The 19,955-nt window shown below is 43.4% G+C and overlaps 1 protein-coding gene across 1 annotated transcript in view; it reads right to left on the bottom strand.

The window, feature by feature from the left end:
- The window catches only part of ADGRA1 (adhesion G protein-coupled receptor A1), a 1,280,537-nt gene that overhangs the window by 879,731 nt on the left and 380,851 nt on the right, over positions 1 to 19,955 (bottom strand). The window contains exon 8 of the mRNA XM_077455240.1: positions 9,476 to 9,640. Within this exon, the coding sequence (XP_077311366.1) occupies positions 9,476 to 9,640 (165 nt within the window). The remainder of the gene's footprint in view (positions 1 to 9,475; positions 9,641 to 19,955) is intronic.

Raw genomic sequence — 19,955 nt, forward strand, 5'->3', positions numbered from 1 at the left:
GTGTACAAATCTTAAATTAAATAACATTTACGAATGAACCAAAAAAGTCCATATATAAGTTATTCTTGTGACCGTTTTTTTTCCTGAACCATCAATGGGAAACCTTCATGACATTATCACCCGGAAAGTGCTAAAAAAAAAAACTGGGTGTCAGCTTACCAGATGAAGTTGACCTAATTAGTGAAAAAAAGGTCAAGCAGGCTTTTGCAAGACAATCCTTGCTGGGTTGGAGAAATCTGTGGATCAGATACCCAGTCCCCAGCATATGGAGCTCATAGATGGAATATGAAACAAAATGCAGAGGAACCAAAAATAGTGTAATCCCATTTATTTTAAAAGGTTAAAAACAAGAAAAATGCCAAATGGCTGCTTACATATCTTGTGCCATGGCCCGGCACTGAGGCTGAAAAGCACTGCATCCTGAAGACGTGTTCACACAAAACGTACGTCGAGGCTGTTCTTTTGGTCACATGAGGGGGAGATGGACCTCCTATCACAGTTTGGAATGGCGGGTTGGAAGTGTCATTATAATGGGAACTGCACATTCATCTAAGGTTTGCCATTTCCTAAATGTCCTACAGGACCATTTCATGGGTCAGATGGTAAATGCACCAACAAGAAACAATGCGTTACTAGACCTACCAACAATACAGACCTGATCACAGATGTAGAAATAAGGGGCAACTTAGGAAACAGTGATCACAGGTCAATTAGTTTCAACATAAATCACACAAAAAGGAAATATAAAAAGGGAATACAAAGACACTGAATTTCAAAAGAGCCAACTTCTCTAAACTACGATCTTTGCTAGAAGATATTAAATGGAATAAAATCCTAGGAACAAAGAACACGGAGGAAAAATGGGTGTGCGTTAGGAGCATATTAAATAAGGGTATTAGCCAGTGCATCCCAAAGGGTAATAAATTTAAAAGAGCTAATAAAAGCCCTGGGTGGCTTAATGCCAATGTAAAAATTCATATGAAAGCAAAGGAGAAGGCTGAGGGATCATCGTCAGCATTGCAACTGTACAAAAAATTCAATAAGAAATATAAGGTTTTAATTAGGCGACCAAGATAGAACATGAAAGGCACATAGCAGGGGAGAGTAAGAAAAATCACAAGAAATTCTTTAAGTACATAAATAGTGGGGAGGACAGATGACATTGGCCCCATAAAAAATGATGAATGTTTATCTTCATGACACGTCACAGGAAGCACCACCATGGTTAACAGAGGATAAAATCCGACTTGAAAAACTTAACATAATGATGAGGCACCCATTGACACCACTGGTGGGCATTGATAGGTGGCACTCCTGGGCATTGATAGGTGGCACTGATTGCTGGCACTGTTATACACTGGTGGGCACTGATTTGTGGTACCATTATGCACTGTGGGGACTGGCACATGGCACTGGTATGCGGCAATGGTGGGCACAGATGAGATGGCTGTGCATCTTCCTCTTTGGGACTGATATCCCTTGCCAGTGATTAGCTTTTTTTCTCCTCACGCTGAGAAAAAAAAAAACAGTTACCGAACTTCTGTTTACATAACGTGATCAGCTGTCATTGGCTGACAACTGATCACATGGTAAGGGCCCGAGATCGAGCCCTTACTCTGATCTGTGATCACCCGAGTCTCATTGACTTGGGTGATCACATCGCGTGCCGCGTGGGGAGTGTGCAAAGGGGAGGAACTCTATTAACAGCCTCCCGGCAATGTCTGCGCTGTAGCCATCATTCAGCTATAGCATGGGTCTGAAGGGGTTAATGGGGTGGGCAACTACATGGCAAATGAGGCTTAATGTAGAAACATTTAAAATAATGCATTTAGGTGGCAAAAACATGATGTAATCTACTCACTAGGGGGAGAACCTCTGGGGGAATCTAGGATGGAAAAGGACCTGGGGTCCTAGTAGATGACAGGGTCAGCAACGGCAAGCAATGCCAAGCTGCAGCAAGCAAAGTATTAGCATGCATTAAAAAGGGCACTAACTCCAGGGATAAAATTATAATTCTCCACTCCTGGATTATGCCGTCCAGTTCTGGGCACCAGTCCTCAGGAAGGATGTGCTGGAAATGGAGAGCACAGAGAAGGGCGATAAAGCTACTAAAAGTACTGGAGGATCTTAGTTATGAGAAAAGACTGCAAGCACTGGATTATTCTCTCTGGAGAAGAGACACTTAAGAGGGGATAGGATTTCAATGTACAAATACCATACTTGTGACTAGGGATGAGCTTCGTGTTCGAGTCGAACATACGTTCGACTTGAACATCGGCTGTTTGCCCGTTCGGCGAATACCGAATCTTATGGGCCGTTCGTGCCAAATTCGTGTGGCGCTCACGGCCCACAATGCCCTGCGCCATCCCAGTGCATTGCTGGCTCATGATTGGCCAAGCATGCACTGTGACCCTGCATGCTTGGCCAATCACAGCGCCGGCAGCGAGGAGAGGAGCCATGATTGGCCACAGGCAGGATGCCTGTGGCCAATCATAGCTCAGGCTGTGTAGTACACGCCCCACACTATATAAGGCCTTGTGTAGTGTGTTGGCGTCTGTAGGAGTTAGTGGGTGTTCTGTGTTTTGGCGATTAGCAGAGATACACCCCGGGAGTATGGAGTATGGGTCGCGTGATACGCCCATCCGACCCAGGGTCGTCTAAGGGCCAACTGAAGCTGGCCTGTAACATGCGTCTCCAGCAGTGCTATTACGTCGGCCCTGTACGTCTTGAGACAAGCAAAAACTGCCGTGCGCTTAAGCTTATCCCGGAGTCCCCGGACGTTCCATGTCAAAAATTTAACTGGAGCCATACAGCTACAAGGTACAGTCTATTCCCCTGGGAGGACAGGCTAAGCACCAAAGACGGTCCTACCCCATGCCCCCCCCATAATAAGTGCGATCTTATCAGTGCATGTAGTGAAAGTATTCGTTGTACCAAAAACTCAGAAACCAAAATCCTATAACAAAACACAAACATAGATTCCCCCCCAAACCTCCCGCCCCCCACCCAGCTCTCAGCACCCTCAACTATGCCGGAGCATGCACCCCCAACTAGTAATGCAGATGTCCGCACCCCCTGAATCAACAGAGCCCAGGGCAGCCTCCCTCCGCCGCCCGGATCAACTATCTCTCCAGGAGGGCAAACATGGCATGGCACTGTACACAGGGCGATCACTCGCTGTATCAGGCCCCAGGAGCAGCCGCGAAAACCAGAGTCGCGGACCCCGCCCCCGGTTCCAGAAAAACAGACAATTAAAGCATCAGCAAACAGCAATTTAAACAGCAGTAGTAAAAATGGAAAAATACAAGAAAAAAAAAAGGGGAAAAAGGAAAAAAAAAAAAAAATTTTTAAAGAAGACAGAAGCACCCGTCCCAGTAAAGTTCACCACAGTAAAGGGAGATCCGCGTGCAAGAGGGCTGGAGTCCGCCATCAAAGGGGTGGAAAATTAGTAGGGACAAAACCATATATGCCAGGATGGGTCTAGCCTGGGTCCACAGGCAAAGTGGGGGCAGACATGGGCAATACCGGGACACCCGGCACACAGGGACAAAGTGGACGGCACCAGCCCCCCGGTAAATAGCTTCAGGAGAAGTCAGGCAGGGTTCTAGGGACCAACAGTTAATAACAGACCCAGCCACTGCAGTGAGTAATGGTCATGGCAGAAAAGAACACATGTCCCGGGCAGTAGACAATCAGCCAGCAGATAACAGTCCCAGCAGATACAGTAATCCAGCGTAGTACCGCATAGAGTACATACCAGTCCACACACTAGGGCCGACGATTCCTGTCAGCCTCTCGCCGGTCCAGCCTGCGCCGGGTCATCAAAAAAATGAGCACGGTCCTCTCCCAAGACACGCAGCTTCGCCGGATACATCATAGCATACTTCAGGTGATTGACCCTCAGCCTCCGCTTGACCTCGATGAAGCGAGCCCGTTGCTTCTGGACCTCCGCGGAGAAGTCCGGGAAGGCCATAACGTGTCCCGCACGGTAGGGGATATTACCTTTCTCCCTGCTAAGGCGCAAGATGGCATCACGATCTCTAAAATTCAACAATTTGGCAATAAGTGTCCGGGGCGGTGCACCCTCCGGCGGGCGTTTAGCCGGCATACGATGTGCCCTTTCCACGATAAAGGTAGTGGAGAAAGCTTCCCTACCGTAAGTCTGGGCCAGGAGGTTCTCGAGAAAGGCAGGTGGATCAGAGCCCTCCGCTCCCTCCGGGAGGCCTATAAAACGGAGGTTCGACCTGCGGGATCGGTTCTCGAGATCGTCATGCTTCTGAGAGAGAAGATGGAGTTGGCGCCTCAGCTCTTCATGGGAGTGTTGCAGCGGGTGGAGCACGTCCTCCGCCTGGCTAATCCTGTCCTCCGTCTCCTTCACACGATCCTTAAGCTTAGACATGTCCTGTCTGATGAGGGATACGTCCACCCGAATCTCCTCAATTTTAGTAGTAAGAGAAGACTGGCAGGCCGAGATAGCCTCCAGCACCTTCTCAGTGTCGTTCGTCGCCGGTGGAGGAGAAGGTGCCGAGGAGGCGCCATCTTGAGCCGCCTCACGATCCTGTCTGCGGTATTTGTCCAGGGAAGACATCGCTGCGCTGTTCTTCTTGGAAGGAGACATGGCAGGCCGAAGGCTGGGGTATTAATCCAGCGATTCCCGTGGGTATTTAGCTGTCGCCGATGCACAGGATAGGTATGCAGGATAAACCGAGAGCGGAGCACAACTCACGTGCGACCTACTCCATCGCCGTCCAGGCCACGCCCCGGGTGTTCTGTGTACCTTCAACACAGTATACACCGTTGGTTATCGGCCAATTTTGAATTCTTGCTCTTCTGTAGTGGTTGTTGTCTGCGTGCCCTGACCGCAGTATACACCATTATGTCCATCTACATAGCTAGCTATCTTGCTCTTTTTTAAATAGAGTTTGCAGTCAGTTGTAGGAGATTGTGCGTGCTGTCTGCGTGCCCTAACCACAGTATACACCGTTATATCCACCTATATAGCTCTTCTCTAATTGCGCCATCTGCCATCTGCAGGAGTTAGTGGGTGTTGTGTGTGCCTCCAGAACAATATACACTACCCAATTGCTGTTTTTCCCATCTCCCTTCAGGCCATTACCATGTCTGGAAGGCCAGCAAGGAGAGGCAGACAGGTGCGAGCCGATAAAAGAGGGCAAGCAGGCTCTGTGTCTAGAGACAACAGTGCTGGTCGTGGACGGTGCATCGTCATCATCAGCACGTGGCCATGGGACACGCTTGTCCTTTTCGGCAGCTGGACATGTTGAGCTGCAACATGCCAAAGACTTGGTAGAGTCTTTGTAAATGATGTTATTTCCCTTAAATGTAATTTTATGCAGGGACTGTTCTAAACACGGGAAACACGTGGCACTTCACAGGCATACTATAGACACCCCCCAGGCATGATATTTAAAGGAATATTTTACTTTTTTTTTCACTTTAATCGTCATTAAAATCAGTGCTCCCGCCAAAACAGCCATTTTTAACCACTTGCCGCCCGCCCTATAGCAAATAGACGGCGGCAAAGTGGTTGCATAATCCTGACCGGACGTCCTATGACGTGATCAGGATTATGAGCCGCTGCACGCCCCGGGGGCGCGCATTGCGGCGATCGTTGTTGCGGGGTGTCAGTCTGACACCCGGCAACTACGATCTCGGTAAAGAGTCTCCGACGGAGACTCTTTACCACGTGATCACCCGTGTCCGTGATCAAAGTGTAAATAGGAAAAGCCGGTGATCGGCTTTTCCTCACTCGCGTCTGTCAGATGCGAGTAGAGGAGAGCCGATCGGCTGCTCCTCTGACAGGGGGGTCTGTGCTGATCGATTATCAGCACAGCCCCCCCGAGGATGCCCACACTGGACCACCAGGGACGCCACCAGACCACCAGGGATGCCAAGGACAAGGTATGCCACCCTAGACCACCAGGGATTCTAGTCAGTGCCACAATGAATGCCAATCAGTGCCCATAATGGATGCCAATCAGTGCCCACAATGGGCATCACTGATTGGCATGCATTATTGATTGGCACTGATTGGCATCCATTAGTGCAATATATTATAATGCAATGCCGCCTATCAGTTCCCATCTGTGCCGCCTATCAGTGCCTACCCATGCCCACCTGTGCCACCTACCCATGCCTACCTGTGCCACCTACCCATGCCCACCTGTGCCGCCTAACCCATGCCCACCTGTGCCGCCTAACCCATGCCCACCTGTGCCACTTATCCATGCCCATCCATGCCAATCCGTGCCAATTTGTGCCACCTATCAGTGCCCATCCGTGTCGCCCATCAGTGCCACCCATCAGTGCCGCCTATCAGTGCCACATATCGGTGTCCATCAATGCCACCTCATCAGTGCCACTTCATTGGTGCCACCTCATCGGTGCCCATCAGTGCCGCCTTATCATTGCCCATCAGTGTAACCCCATCAGTGCCCATCAGTGAAGGAGAAAACTTACTTATTTGCAAAGTTTTGAAACTGAAACAAAAAAAAACATTTATTTTTTCAAAATGTTCAGTATTTTTTTATTTGATTAGCAAAAAATAAAAACCGTAGAGGTGATCAAATACCACCAAAAGAAAGCTCTATTTGTGGGAAAAAAAATTATAAAAATTTAATTTAGGTACAGTGTAGCATGACCACGCAATTGTCAAAGTGCGACAGCGCTGAAAGCTCAAAATTGGTCTGGGCAGGAAGGTGTTTAAGTGCCCGGTATTGAAGTGGTTAAAAACATTTTAGGCATTGACCCATGTCCCCTGGGGCAGGAGCCAGGTCCCCAAACCCTTTTTAGGACAGTATCTTGCATATTAGCCATTAAAATTAGCACTTTTAATTTCGAACGTTCGCGTCCCATAGACTTCAATGGGGTTCTAAAGTTCGTACGAATTTTCGGTCCGTTCGAAAGTTCTGGTGCGAACCGAACCGGGAGGTGTTCGGCTCATCCCTACTGGTGACCTGACAATAGGTCTAAAACTTTTCTGCGGAAGGGCATTTAAAAAGGCTCGTGGTCATATCACTAAAATTAGAGGAAAATCAATTTAACCGGAAACCGCGTAGGAGTTCTTTACAGAATGTGGAATTCTCTTCTACAAGCAGTGGTTTCAGCACAGAGCCTAGATAATTTCAAAAAGCTATTAGATAGGCACCTAAATGACCAAAAAATACAAGGAGATACAATGTAATATTGACATAAAAGCGCACACACACAGGTTGGACTCGACCTTACCAACTATGTAACAACTATGTAACTATGAAGATGCTGTTTGAACAAAATGACAGCTAGCGTCAATCATCTTTGACTCTGCCTACACCTATTAATGCACAAAAAATATACATTTGGTGAATAATAAAGATTTATAGAGAGCAGCAAAAAACAGTCATTTGATATTTATAATCCAATTTGAATTGCTCTTCTGAAATTTGTTTTTTTGAGCCATGTGACTGGCACAGCACCAATCGGGGCTGGCCAGACACATGCTCATACAGTGAAGAGCATACATAAGCAGATTAATAGAAGTCCCTCCCAAAGATCTTTCTGTGCAGATTTCAAAGTACAGGGAAAGATCATGTGACAACACAACAGCAATGTAGGAATAAGGTACTTTGAAGATTTAAAAACAATCCAGTGGTATGATATATATGAATTGTATGAATGAATTATGGCAATTAACAATTCTCTGTTTAGTATCAGTTTAAATACTGGTGCATGCTCAACAGGAATGCTCAATGTAATGGTTGTGCGCATTGGGCACAGGAAAAGCTTTATGTGGTAGCCATTTTGTCCCAGTCCCAGGTCACCCAGGCCATTTTGTCAGAAGAGAGATGTAGACCTACCCGCTCCCTCCTCCAGTTTATACAATCAACAAACTCTTAGCTTAGTATCTTGTTACCACTAGCAGAATCTAACCCCAATACACCCCTCTCATAAAACTTTCAGATTTGCAAGCCTGAGTAACTAGAGTTTTAAAAGATACCCTGCCTGATCTCAGGCACATCAATCGTTTAACATATTAAAGTCACATTGTTCGTAAATATTTCATCAGGTTGAATGGCCAATACACATTCCTGATTGACTGGTTTGCATCAAAGACTCAAAAAACTCCAATGTATGTCATAACTCATGAACTAATAACAGCACAGCCAGAATAAGGATATGTTTACTTCTCTTGGTTAATTTGTAGCATTTTGAGCCCCAGTACCACTACCTAGGAGTACCGGGAGCAAAACCGGCCCAACTAGTCTCCTAGGTTAACTGGGGATCCGAAGCCAGTCATGTCTATATTCACAACGGCAATAATATGCAAGTTAGAAGACTGAACTCTGTAGGTATTCAAAGATATTAATAGCTATAGAAACTGGATCGGAGATCTGGACATAAACAGAGACATCCTAGCAGCCACACCTTAGACCCAGTAATTCATCAGATAATTTCGGTCAACATCCTCCTCACCAACAAAAAAATGGGGACTGCCCCTGAAGTCAGCTCTCATTTAACATCAAACCAAGGAACACCCATCGAGTCATACATGAGCCAATATACTATCTTTCTTGAAGGATTGGGCTCTGCTGAACTAAGATTTGCAAGTATTTAAATTTTTCACTTTTTTTGTTTTAATTGTGCACTAATGCATTGTTATCTCTTTGTGTCTTTGTAATACCTTTCTGTGATGACAGTGTGTGTTACAAATGTTTATTTAAAAAATCATAGGTTGCTATTGCCATCCTTGTAAAAGTTTACTACTTCTCAATAAAAGTAGTTTGTGGTTAAAGTTTAAAGAGTTTACTGCTTAGTAATTGAACCCAGTGACAATTGCTCTTAGTCTGTTGGCACTTAAATTGTAGTCCTCCGAGATGGAAAATCTTTGTGCAGGGTTAGGTTGAGGGTGCCATTCTTGCGTATCAGTGACATTGTGGTGTGAGGCTGACAAGTTGGTGAAAAGGGCAGCGATCGGACCCGTATTTGTCACAATTAATGCTTTTTTTAAAGGCAGGACACTAAATCAACAGTGGAAATGGCCAACTTTTTAATAAAGGCCTCCTGAAATGGAAATTGCTCTGTAATTGGTCCAAAATGTTTTGGAGCAGAGTATATAATAGTTTATGAGAAGTTTTCCAGTCTCTGTATGAATGCCTTTGTGTAAGGTGCACCCAGAAAGGCCTTTATAGTCTAGTCTATAGATTAGTAACAGTTCTAGTAGAAGCTACAGGCTGCTCTTCCAATTTTCTTGTTTAAGCTATAACAAAATTGGTCATATCCTTTTAAACAATAATATATTCATAATTTGCAACAATCCCAAATCTGGAGTAGTCAAAAAATTTCCAGTTCAAATAGCGAGCACTGCTCTGGCCACAATCCCATCTCTCACCACCTCATTGATAACTACCACCAGGATACTGGGAGGTATGCATTCATAAATTAATGTCTAGTGGCAAAGTACAGTAAATTGAAATATTACCTAAAATCCCCTCTGTTATTGATTATTCTTTCCATGGGGCAATAAGGTGCTCCAGTTTCCAGAGCAACAATCTCTATTTGCTTGGAGATGCTTCCATAGGAAGTATTCACTTGGCATTCCCAAATACCCGAAGCTTCTACATCAACGCTGGACAAAATTAGATCACTGCAAAACATGAAAATCAGGATTCAAATGTTACATCAATTACTGTATGATACAGATTCTAGCAATTATTAAAAATTACTAAATGATAACAATTATATTGGGCTCTGTGTAGTCCCCATTTCCTGTACCAATTTTGTTACCCTCGGGTAAAGTACTTGTGGATGTTATGTATAATATTTTTTTACTTTTGTAATAATTGTATGTTTAATATAATTGTATGTTTAATATAATTTTATTATATAATCTTTTTGTATGTTTATGCTTAATTTTAAATAAACACCTCTCTAAAAAAAATTTATTTTTTTCTACTCGCTGTAAAATCCCTTTCTCCGAGTTCATTGATGGACACAACGTCCAATTTTGACCTTGGGGTTATATCACCACCTTCAGGAGTAGGATTAGGCAGAAATAAAAAAAAAACAAGCACAGCACCACCACGAATGGTCCTCGCTGACAATCCCCCACTCTGCTACAGGCAGCTCAGTTTGTTATAAAGCAGTACAAACACAAACAGGAGGGGTGGGTGTTGTGTCTGTCAATGAACTCAGAGAAAGAGATTTTACAGTGAGTAGAAAAAAATCCAGTTTTCTCTTTCATTCAGTGATGGACACAGCACTTCCAACAAGGGGTGGGAACACAGACAAACAAAAACAACCCTGTAAGGGGAGCCAAAATCTCAGACGGTCACCTGTAAAACTTTGCGGCCGAAACACGCATCCAAAGATGACCCAGCATCCATCTTGTAAAACTTGGTGAAAGTGTGTACTGATGACCAAGTAGCCACCTTACATACTTGAGAAACGGACGCTTGATGCCAGAAGGAGCAGAAAGCACTAACTGCCCTGGTAGATTGCGCAGTGACGGGAAAGGGGGGCATCCACCCCCTGATGGCATAAGCCTGGACAACAATCTGCCACTAAAAAGACAACCTTCTGAGAGAGCGTGAGTAAGGGAATCTCCCTAATGTCCTCGAACGGTAGCTTCTGAAGTACTGAGAGCACCAGGTTCAGATCCCACGGAGGCAGCGGCAGACATACTGGGGAGCCACCTGACGAACCCCCTGAATAAAAGTAGGGATATGTAGGGAACATCACATGACCGCACAATTGTCAGTTAAAGTGACACAGTGCCGTATCGCAAAAAATGGCCTGGTCATTAATAGGGTAAATCTGTCCGTGGCTCAAGTGGTTAAAATCCTTGCAAGGTACATCACCCAAGGGAAAATGTTTTTTAGTCAACAAAAATTAAGTAACTCTAATCCATTTCCAGTGAGCCCAGGGCATCATGGGCACATTCGCTAGAAATGTATCATTACGCCTCTCTATGTGTAAATTAGCTTTAACATTACAAAGGACACTGCTCTGTGAAGTAGTAAACACCAACCACTAGGAGGAAAAACACTGCTCACCATGTTACTAAAAACAAGATGCCTGGAAGAAAACTATATTTATTTAAAAGTAATATGCAGGGGTTAGGGGGTTCAAGGCAGGCAAACAACAGGATAGGGAGCTTTGACCCAAACCTAAAATTGGCTTTAAACAACAACTATTGAGATAAGAGGTCAACCACACCAGAAGAATGTTGTTTTTCAATTCATCTATTAAACAGAAAAATAGGATTTTTAAAACAGCTTACCTGTAAAATCCTTTTCTTTGATGTACATCAGGGGACACAGCGCCATAATAATAACTATGTGGGTTATATCAGCATATCAGGTGCTGGACACTGGCACGCCCCTCAAGGCGTGAACTTCCCCCATATAACCCCTCCCATTACTGGGAGTCCTCAGTTTTGAGAAGAAGAAGAGGAAGAAGAGGAAGAAGAGGAAGAAGAGGAAGAAGAAGACACTGAGGTAATCCCGTAATCCCGCAATCCTGGACCTGCGAGAAGACCCTGCCAGTAAACTTTTATTAGCCTTACTACCAAAAAGTACGGAATCCCAGGGCCCAGCTTAAAAGCATTCGCAAGCAAAACCTCGTGTCTTCGGATGAAGAGGCCTGGGTATCATTCATTTAGTCTATTACGGAGACATCAGAACAGATCCGGTGAGGATGGCTGGCTCACATCAAAGGATTACTGCCTGTGGAGCTAAGTACACACATCCTTACACGTGCCCAACACCTTAGACACTGGCAAAAAAAAACTGAGGACTCCCAGTAATGGGAGGGGTTATATGGGGGAAGTTCACACCTTAAGGGGCGTGCCAGTGTCCAGCACTTGATATGCCGATATAACCCACACAGTTATTACTGTGGCTCTGTGTCCCCTGATGTAAGAAAAGTATCATCATTTATTGTCAGGTCATTGCAAAAATGGTATAGCTGTTCATTGGAAGTCATCTTTATACCCTATCAATTGAAAGTAGGATTGAATTCAGTTTGTCTCATGGAAGAATTATATAACCCTACACATTTCTACAACACAAAATGGGATCCATGGTTCAAACACGCTGAAATTCTCTCTTTTGATCCCTAAATAACTGAACTTATATTTTGGAAATACCTATGGGAGAAATTAATTAATCATAATTATAATATATTTTCATAGGTTAAAAATGTATGTACCATATAAAAATATACTGTATTTCATTACATTTTTTATTTTATCAGTGTCCCCTTCTTTTTTAACAATCAATTCTTGTGTATTCAGGATAACAGAATAATTATTTTAAAAATTATGTTGTTATTACATGTATACAATAGTTGACACATACAAACCTCAGGACACAAGTTATTTTTTTTTTTATAAATAGTACTATTACATATGCTTTTCTGCACACAGCCTATCCTAAAAAAGAACATAAGGAGTATAAAATATACTTTGTGTACAGTAGGGTCGGGAGTATGTCATATAAAGTCCAAGGTACAGAGTGCAGTGATCAGTGAAATGCACAACATAGGGTCTATAATGCAGTGCCCGGGAGTGAGTAATGCACAGAGTGCAGGGCCCATGGAAGCATAAGGGCCCTTTCACATGGATCAGTTTCTCAGGTAGACCTGATTTGACAATGCAGTCTCCTCTATGGAGCAGCGGCTGTCAGAAGACACATGTCTGCTGACACCCGATCTGATCCTGTCTTCTAAAAACGGATAGTGGTCCTATTTTCCATTCGTCTGCCGGATCAGATCAGATGGAAATGGACCACCTGTCCATTACCTGATTTCCCCATAGAGGAGAGCAAGACTGTGGGACCTGTCATCCACCTGCTCAGTATGTTAAAAAGCTGCTGGGGATACAGGGTTTCCTGACTCATACACCCCTATGGCACAACAGACAATACAAAGAAATATTGAAACTTAAAGGGTTTAAGAAATGGGAAGAGGCAGGTATAAAATATGTCTTTCAGCTTTTCAATGGTCCCACTCTTAAATAATTTACAGAAATTCAGAGGGAGTTTGAGCTCACACGCACCAACTTCTATTAATATCTACAGCTGCGCCACGCCATACAGACCCAGGCCAGAATCACTAAATTACAGCAGGCAGATCGCCCACTCATACAATTCATGTAGTATGTACTTTCTGGAATCCATCTGCACTTAGCTTGTGCAGACAGTAGGGTGTGCATAGCTGAGAATGCCCCACCTCTCTCCTCAAAATTAAAAGGAAAAGAAAGGACTGTTTTGGGGACCTGACAAAAAGTGTGTTTTTATTTTTTGCATGAGGTCCTCAAGAATTAAAGTCTGATATTTATTTTTAGGGCAAACGCTGCACCATTTATTGTAGGGGAGCCCATTAACATCTATACCAGGACTTCACTTAGAAAAAGGGCCTAGTATAGAGGAAAGAAATCACTAGGCATTTAAGACTGCACTTTTTTTTTTTTAATGTCAGTTTTTCTGTAGTAGGTTGTAACATACAGATATTCCACGCCACAAGCAGGTTAATGGTATCCCCAAAGCATGTTATTACCTGTACTGTATTTGCATTTTAAATGTTGCTTCCAAATATTTATGTATTTTTTGCACTGGTTGTTGTCAGAAAATTTTAGATCCTGCTCTCAAACTGTGTGTGTTGGAAATTCCGATGGAAAAAGTCCGATGGAGCCCACACACGATCGGATTTTCCGACAACAAGATCCGATGGCACATTTTCCGTCGAAAAGTCCGACCGTGTGTACAGGGCATAAAAGAACTAACATTATTGCTGAGTGGTTGCTTAGGGTTAGCACAGTTTTCACACTGTTCTTTTCTTTACTAAATAAACTGGCCACAGTTCTAGAGCCCTTTTTTTCTCTTTCTCTTTTCCATCCCACTAAGGTCATGCCTTCTGATTAAAGACAAGAAATACAATATATTGGCAGGTTCCTCATTCAGAACAGCAATCCTTAAGTGTGCTACACACATCACCAAGAGCTATAAATACAGTTTGTGCTAACAAACAAAGAGAACTTCCAGATAATTTGATCTCCGATATGTTTTTTTCTAAAAATGGCAGGCAGACAAATCTTAAATATAGGGGCCTGCGGCAAAGCGCCATCAGGCAGAAAATAGACGAGCATAGGGAAAACAATTGTAAGACGTCATAAATAAGAAAGAAATAATTCTGCAAGGCACTGGCCAAATGAAAGAGTTTTTTTGCTTTTAGCTGATCAGTCAAGCATGTCCAGTCATGTACCTCAGTGTTATTATGGTAGCGGATTGTTCTGTAGCAAAGGCCAGCACATAAAGACAAACTAATCTGTACTGTTAATTTGCATTTATAATCCAGTACCCTTTTCACATTCTGTACTTGCAACATACAGTATTTACTGGTCATTCCTCATTGTTTCTGCTATATTCAAATTACATCTCTTCCTCTATTTTCATGCTACTGTGTGAATTAGACACAGAGATCCAATGCAGATAATCTTACATCCAATAGTGACGTCTCCCTCCACTGAAATAAAGCCCTATCAGGGCCCCTTTAACATGCATTGCATTAAGGCGACCCACTCATTTTGAATAGGCTACCAAAGTACCAAAAACTGGACCTGATTTTTTTTTTTTTTGCGACATTTTGTGCACCACAATGTATGGTTAGGCGTTAATGTGCAATGAAGTGTTGGGGTGCAATTTAGAATGAAGTGCCATTTACAATGAATTGCACTACAATGTACTAGTGTGTGCAGATAATATCTTCAATAGCTATACAGACAAAAACAAAAATACTTTTGTTTTTTAACATTTTATGGTTTTCATGTAGCGCCACGCCCGTAAGGGCCACTGGAGGATGACTGTTCCCAAAGGTTGCCCTGACCTTTCAAGCCTCCGGCACCTCTGACACCCTGGGTTCGGACATAATTAAAAGATTACAATTGCAAAAGACACCAGACTGTAGCAAAGCAAATTAGTATTTTACTAAGTCAGTAGAGAAAAAGGAATGTTACTGCAGATATTTTTCAAATCTCAAACTTTACTCTTAGCAAGTATACAAAGAGTATACAGATGCAAGGGAAATCAATATTATTAAACAGTAATAACCAATAGGCTCTATAAAAACCTATGACCCCAGGTATAAAAGGGAGGAGAAAGACCTTTCTGTGTAAAGCCGCTCCCATCAAATCCTGATGCCACAGGCCCAGAAAGTAAACATCACAATTTATAAGAACACTATGTAATGAATGTTATGAGCACAGATGTTATAAACTGAGTCTTCTATGTGGGGAAGGGGGTGGGGAGTAAGAATAGAATAGAAGCCCTTGTAGCCTAGATGATCACAATCTTCAGCTAGCTCAACAAGGGCCCAGAGAGGTTGCTATGCAATGGTGACCAGCAATAGTGGATAGCAATTACATAGCGTTCCCTACTAGAAACTTCTGTGTAAAGAGGTGGGGTAAAAGTGTCTGCATGCAGTGTCTTTTGTAAGATTTACTCAGGGTGGGCCTCTGCCCGCTCACCAATCCTGATTATACCAAGATTCAGGGGAATAGGATGTCCTGGAACAGTGAAGGGTCCCAGTGAAGGGTGCCTGGCCATGCACCTGGTGACACAGGGATTTGGCTGGGTTTGTAATGGTGATGATGAGAGTGACCACAGATAATCACTCAGCCAACAGGGAGCTGGGGATTTTTATCTGCCTGCAGGTGTATGGCTCACTTGCTAAATACTCTCCCCGCCATCCAGGCCACTGTGCCTGCTTGCATCCAGAGTGGGTGGGCCCCTACTCTCAGTTGAAAGCCGTGATCCCAGATGTAGCACCCTGGTATTTAGGCAGGGTTGCTCACAAATTTAGTTTACCAGATAGTAAATGTTCTGGTTAATTGTTAGAAGATCCACTGATCCTTCTCTAATTCTGTAATTGCTGCACCTTTTCTCTTCTGTTACTGGGTGGCACTGTTGATGGTGACATTACTTACAAGGGCATAGCAAGGCCAGATTATGAATGGATAGAGTGTCTCAGCCAATTGGCAGGGGTTTATTTAGTCCCTTGGCCTGCTGGGAGAGCCTATTTGGGTGGAGTCAGGTGATCAGTGTTTTGTGCCACCTGGATGGCTGTCTGGGAGGACGTGTGTTATTTCATCCTGGGTTGCTAGGCTAGAAGCCTTCGGCCTATCCTAGGGACACCTGGCTGCTAAGCTGCCTGAGGCCTATCCAGGTGCAGGAGAATCAGCGTAGGGTTGGGACTGCAGGATTGGAGTCCAACCGAGTTACAGAGGTTTAGCTGGACAGAGAACTAGTCGCGGTTGGAGGTAAAGGAGAAGCATTCGCCACTAAGGAGCCATCTACCTTATTACCAGAGACTACTGTGAGTAAGCCTGAAGAAGTAGCAGAGCAGTATTCTCACCAGCTGGAGACCGTGAAGAAGTGGGAACGCTTCAGCAGGTGCCAAGCCAGCGGGTTAGCGGTGGTGACACTTGAGGCGTATACAGCGGGTTAGCTGTGAAAGAACTCAGGGGATCCAGCGGGTGGCTGGGATCTGGAAGTCTAGTGAAAGACTGAGAGCTCAGTGATTGAAGACCTACAGTGGGAAACACTGAGATAAGAGGAGAACCTTACTCTGTTACCAAGCTCTGTGTCTGAAGATCTTTGGAAACTGTTAAAAGCTTAGTTGCCATAGGAGGCAGTGGTCTTGCCAATACAGAAGTTGCATCCGGCTGGAGGCTTTGAACTGTATATCTGTTTGCCTATTGTGTTTTGGAGTCTAATTGTCATTGCATCTACCTAAGGGTGTCTTGGCCCTAACCCCCTCTCCCACAGTTCTTGTTAAGAGACAATACATCTCTTTATTTGCATTTCAAAAAGAGAATGGCACCCATCATTTCATCTTGCATTACACCCACCATGCCTGCTAACCCACTCTATGAAGACGGATGTCAGCTCTCCCTGACTCTGGAGGTCACCATCAGGCCTCTAGTGGTCGGGGCCATTGCTACACAAGAGAAACAGCTCCTCCCCAGATCAGGCTATTTATGTCCTCATCCAGCATTCCTCTCTTTCCAACAGAAAATTGCAACGTTGAATACATATTTGTATGCATTATTAAGGGTTATACAGTATATACTATAGGGGTTATTTAATAAAGGAAAATCCACTTTGCACTACAAGTGCAGTCACTGTAAATTTGAGGGGGACATGCAAGGAAAATAAAAATACAGCATTTTAGCTTGCAGATGATTGGATGATAAAATCAGCAGAGCGTCCCCTCATTTCAGATTTACCTCACAGATTTACAGAGACTGCACTTTCAGTGCACTTATAGTGCAAAGTGGATTTGTCTTTTGTAAATAACCCCCTTTTTGTTTTTATTCTGTTACTGTAAGAATATTTTATTGGAGTTAACAAAAACACTTTTTTTAGTAGAGTAGGGAAAGTTAGACCCTCTGAGACTTTTAGTTCTTTCATTGCCTGCTTGTACAAATGACCCCTGCACCCTTCATTTCATGTCTTGCCTTCACAAGGATAAAAAGCATGAGAAAATCTTCCCAAGGGAGCTAACCTCGCAGAGAATTTAAACCCTCCTCCCTTTTTTTAAAACTAAAAAATTTTTTGTCTGGAGTTGGATATTCATGAAAATATCTTAACAAATCAAAATTGCCTACATGGTATCCATACAAAAACGAAATGTTTATTTTGTGTTACATATGTAATAAATGTCATTTTTAATGCAACAAATATCATTATTTAAAGGTATCTGAATTTTATTCAAGCGTTACATCGCCCACTTGATAAATAAAGAAAAAAAAACACAATGCATCATTAGCTTCACAACATGAATTTGAAAGGATTTATTATAAATCTCTGTTTTTCCGAGAAGCAATTTCCTATTAATCAAAAATAAAATGAGAAACGCTTCAGTCCGTTTACGACGCCGAGTATGAAAATAGCGCAAATCTGTTGGGAGTGTCTGTGCCATGGATTAATGAAACAAATCTCATTTTCTTGTTTTTTTTTTTTGTTTTTTTTTTCCCAATTGTTGAGGGATAAGCAATTGAGCTCATGAGCATGCATAATCATTTGCCTTACACAAGAAGGGAACTTTCACCTTAAGCATTATGTTTTAATCCATAGAATGTCAAGAAAATAAAGAATGATATAAGAAAGAGAATGCTTGAATTGGTAGAATTACTGAAACAGAGTTCTTTGGTGAAAGAAAAAATATCTTATTTTGCATTGCTATTTGGTACGGAGTTCAAGCATACCGGTGATCCAGTAATAGATATTACAGAGTCGAGGCGTATGATAAGGGAGGTAGACATTGCACCTGTGTTTCCAGTGCCAATTTTATAATTAATATATATATATCTCTTAGAATAAACCTACCAGGTAGGGATGAGCTCAGTGTTCGACTCGAACATTGGCCGTTCATCTGTTTGTCGAATTCAGAACTTTGTGGACCATCCACACCAAATTCGTGTGGTACGAACGCCCCACAAAACACTACGCTATCGCACTGCATTGCTGGCTCATGATTGGCCAAGCATGCACTGTGACCCTGCATGCTTGGCCAATCACAGCGCCGGCAGCGAGGAGAGCTATAATTGGCCACAGGCAGGATGCCTGTGGCCAGTTATAGCTCAGGGGGTTTAGTATGCGCCCCACACTATATAAGGCCGCCAGCGCGGCGGCCTTGTGTAGTGTGTTCTGGCGTGCAGGGAAAGTGCAAAATAGGCAGGGACAGTGTTCTTTTCTCAGGCATCTGCAGGAGTTAAAGTGGGTGTTGTGTGCCTCCAGCACAGTATACACCTGTATCTACCCTTTTTTGCTGGTGTTCTCTAATACAGGCATCTGCAGGAGTTAGTGGGTATTGTGTGCCTCCAGCACAGTATACACCTGAAGATACCTCTTATTGCTGGTGTTGTCTGTTGCATATCTTGCATATTAGCCTTTAAAACTAGCACTTTTGATTTCGAACGTTGGAGTCTCATAGATTTTAATAGGGTTCTAAATTTCATATGAATTTTTGGTCCGTTCGAAGGTTCTGGTGCGAACCAAACCGGGAGGTGTTCGACTCATCCCTATTACCAGGTAATAAAGGTACTAGAAAATAGCAACACTATGAAATGCAGGTTCTTTGTGGTGCCTAAAGACCTGTTTGGTAATCCTAAAGATTTAACTTCAGCTTTAATAATTTGCCCTGTACCTGTAGGAAGAAAAATCCAGCTTCATGAGGGAAAGCTACAGCAGGGTAAACTGAACCTTTAATACTCCACGTGCCCCCCCCCCCCCCCCCCCTCCCCTTCTCTTTACCTAAAGTGTTTTTTTTTTTTTTCTTAAAATCCCCATTTACTTATCTGAATCAGAAATTATGTGATACAAAAGGGGGAGATTTACTATAATTGGAGAACTCAGAATCTTGTACAGCTGTCCATGGTAGCCAATCAACTTCTAACTCCAGCTTGTTCAGTTAAGCTTTGACAATAAAACCTGGAAGCCGATTTTGCATGCTCCGGTTTTAGAAAATCCCCCCAAAGGGTCGAAATTCATCTTTTTTATTACCTTCTTCTGGGGGACCCACCTCCCTCTGTGGTGACATGGACACTTCACATAGGCTGTCCATCATTGGGGTCATCACATAATCCTGGAAAACTCCAACAGCATAATGGAAATCATGATGAGAGACGGAAACAAGAACATGTGGCAGGCCTAGTGTGCAGCAATGGATCACGGATTTTACTAGCAGAATAGGTGATGTGGAAGGTCTTGTCATGGATTTTATTAAAAAAAAAGTACTGGGTGTTTTTATTTTTTTGTTAATGCATATTCATGGATATATTTGGATGGGATGTGAGGAATTCGGAGGAAAGTTGATGGACTTTGAAGTATACCGGTCAGAAAAAAACAAATCGTAGGCTGCCATTGATGGCCTCCATCTAAGGCTAATTGCTCCACTGTGTC

The sequence above is a fragment of the Lithobates pipiens genome, unplaced genomic scaffold (genome assembly GCF_037356315.1).
Source record: "Lithobates pipiens isolate NorthernLeopardFrog02 unplaced genomic scaffold, aLitPip1_a1.2 Scaffold_25, whole genome shotgun sequence".
Classification (NCBI taxonomy): Eukaryota; Metazoa; Chordata; class Amphibia; order Anura; family Ranidae; genus Lithobates; species Lithobates pipiens.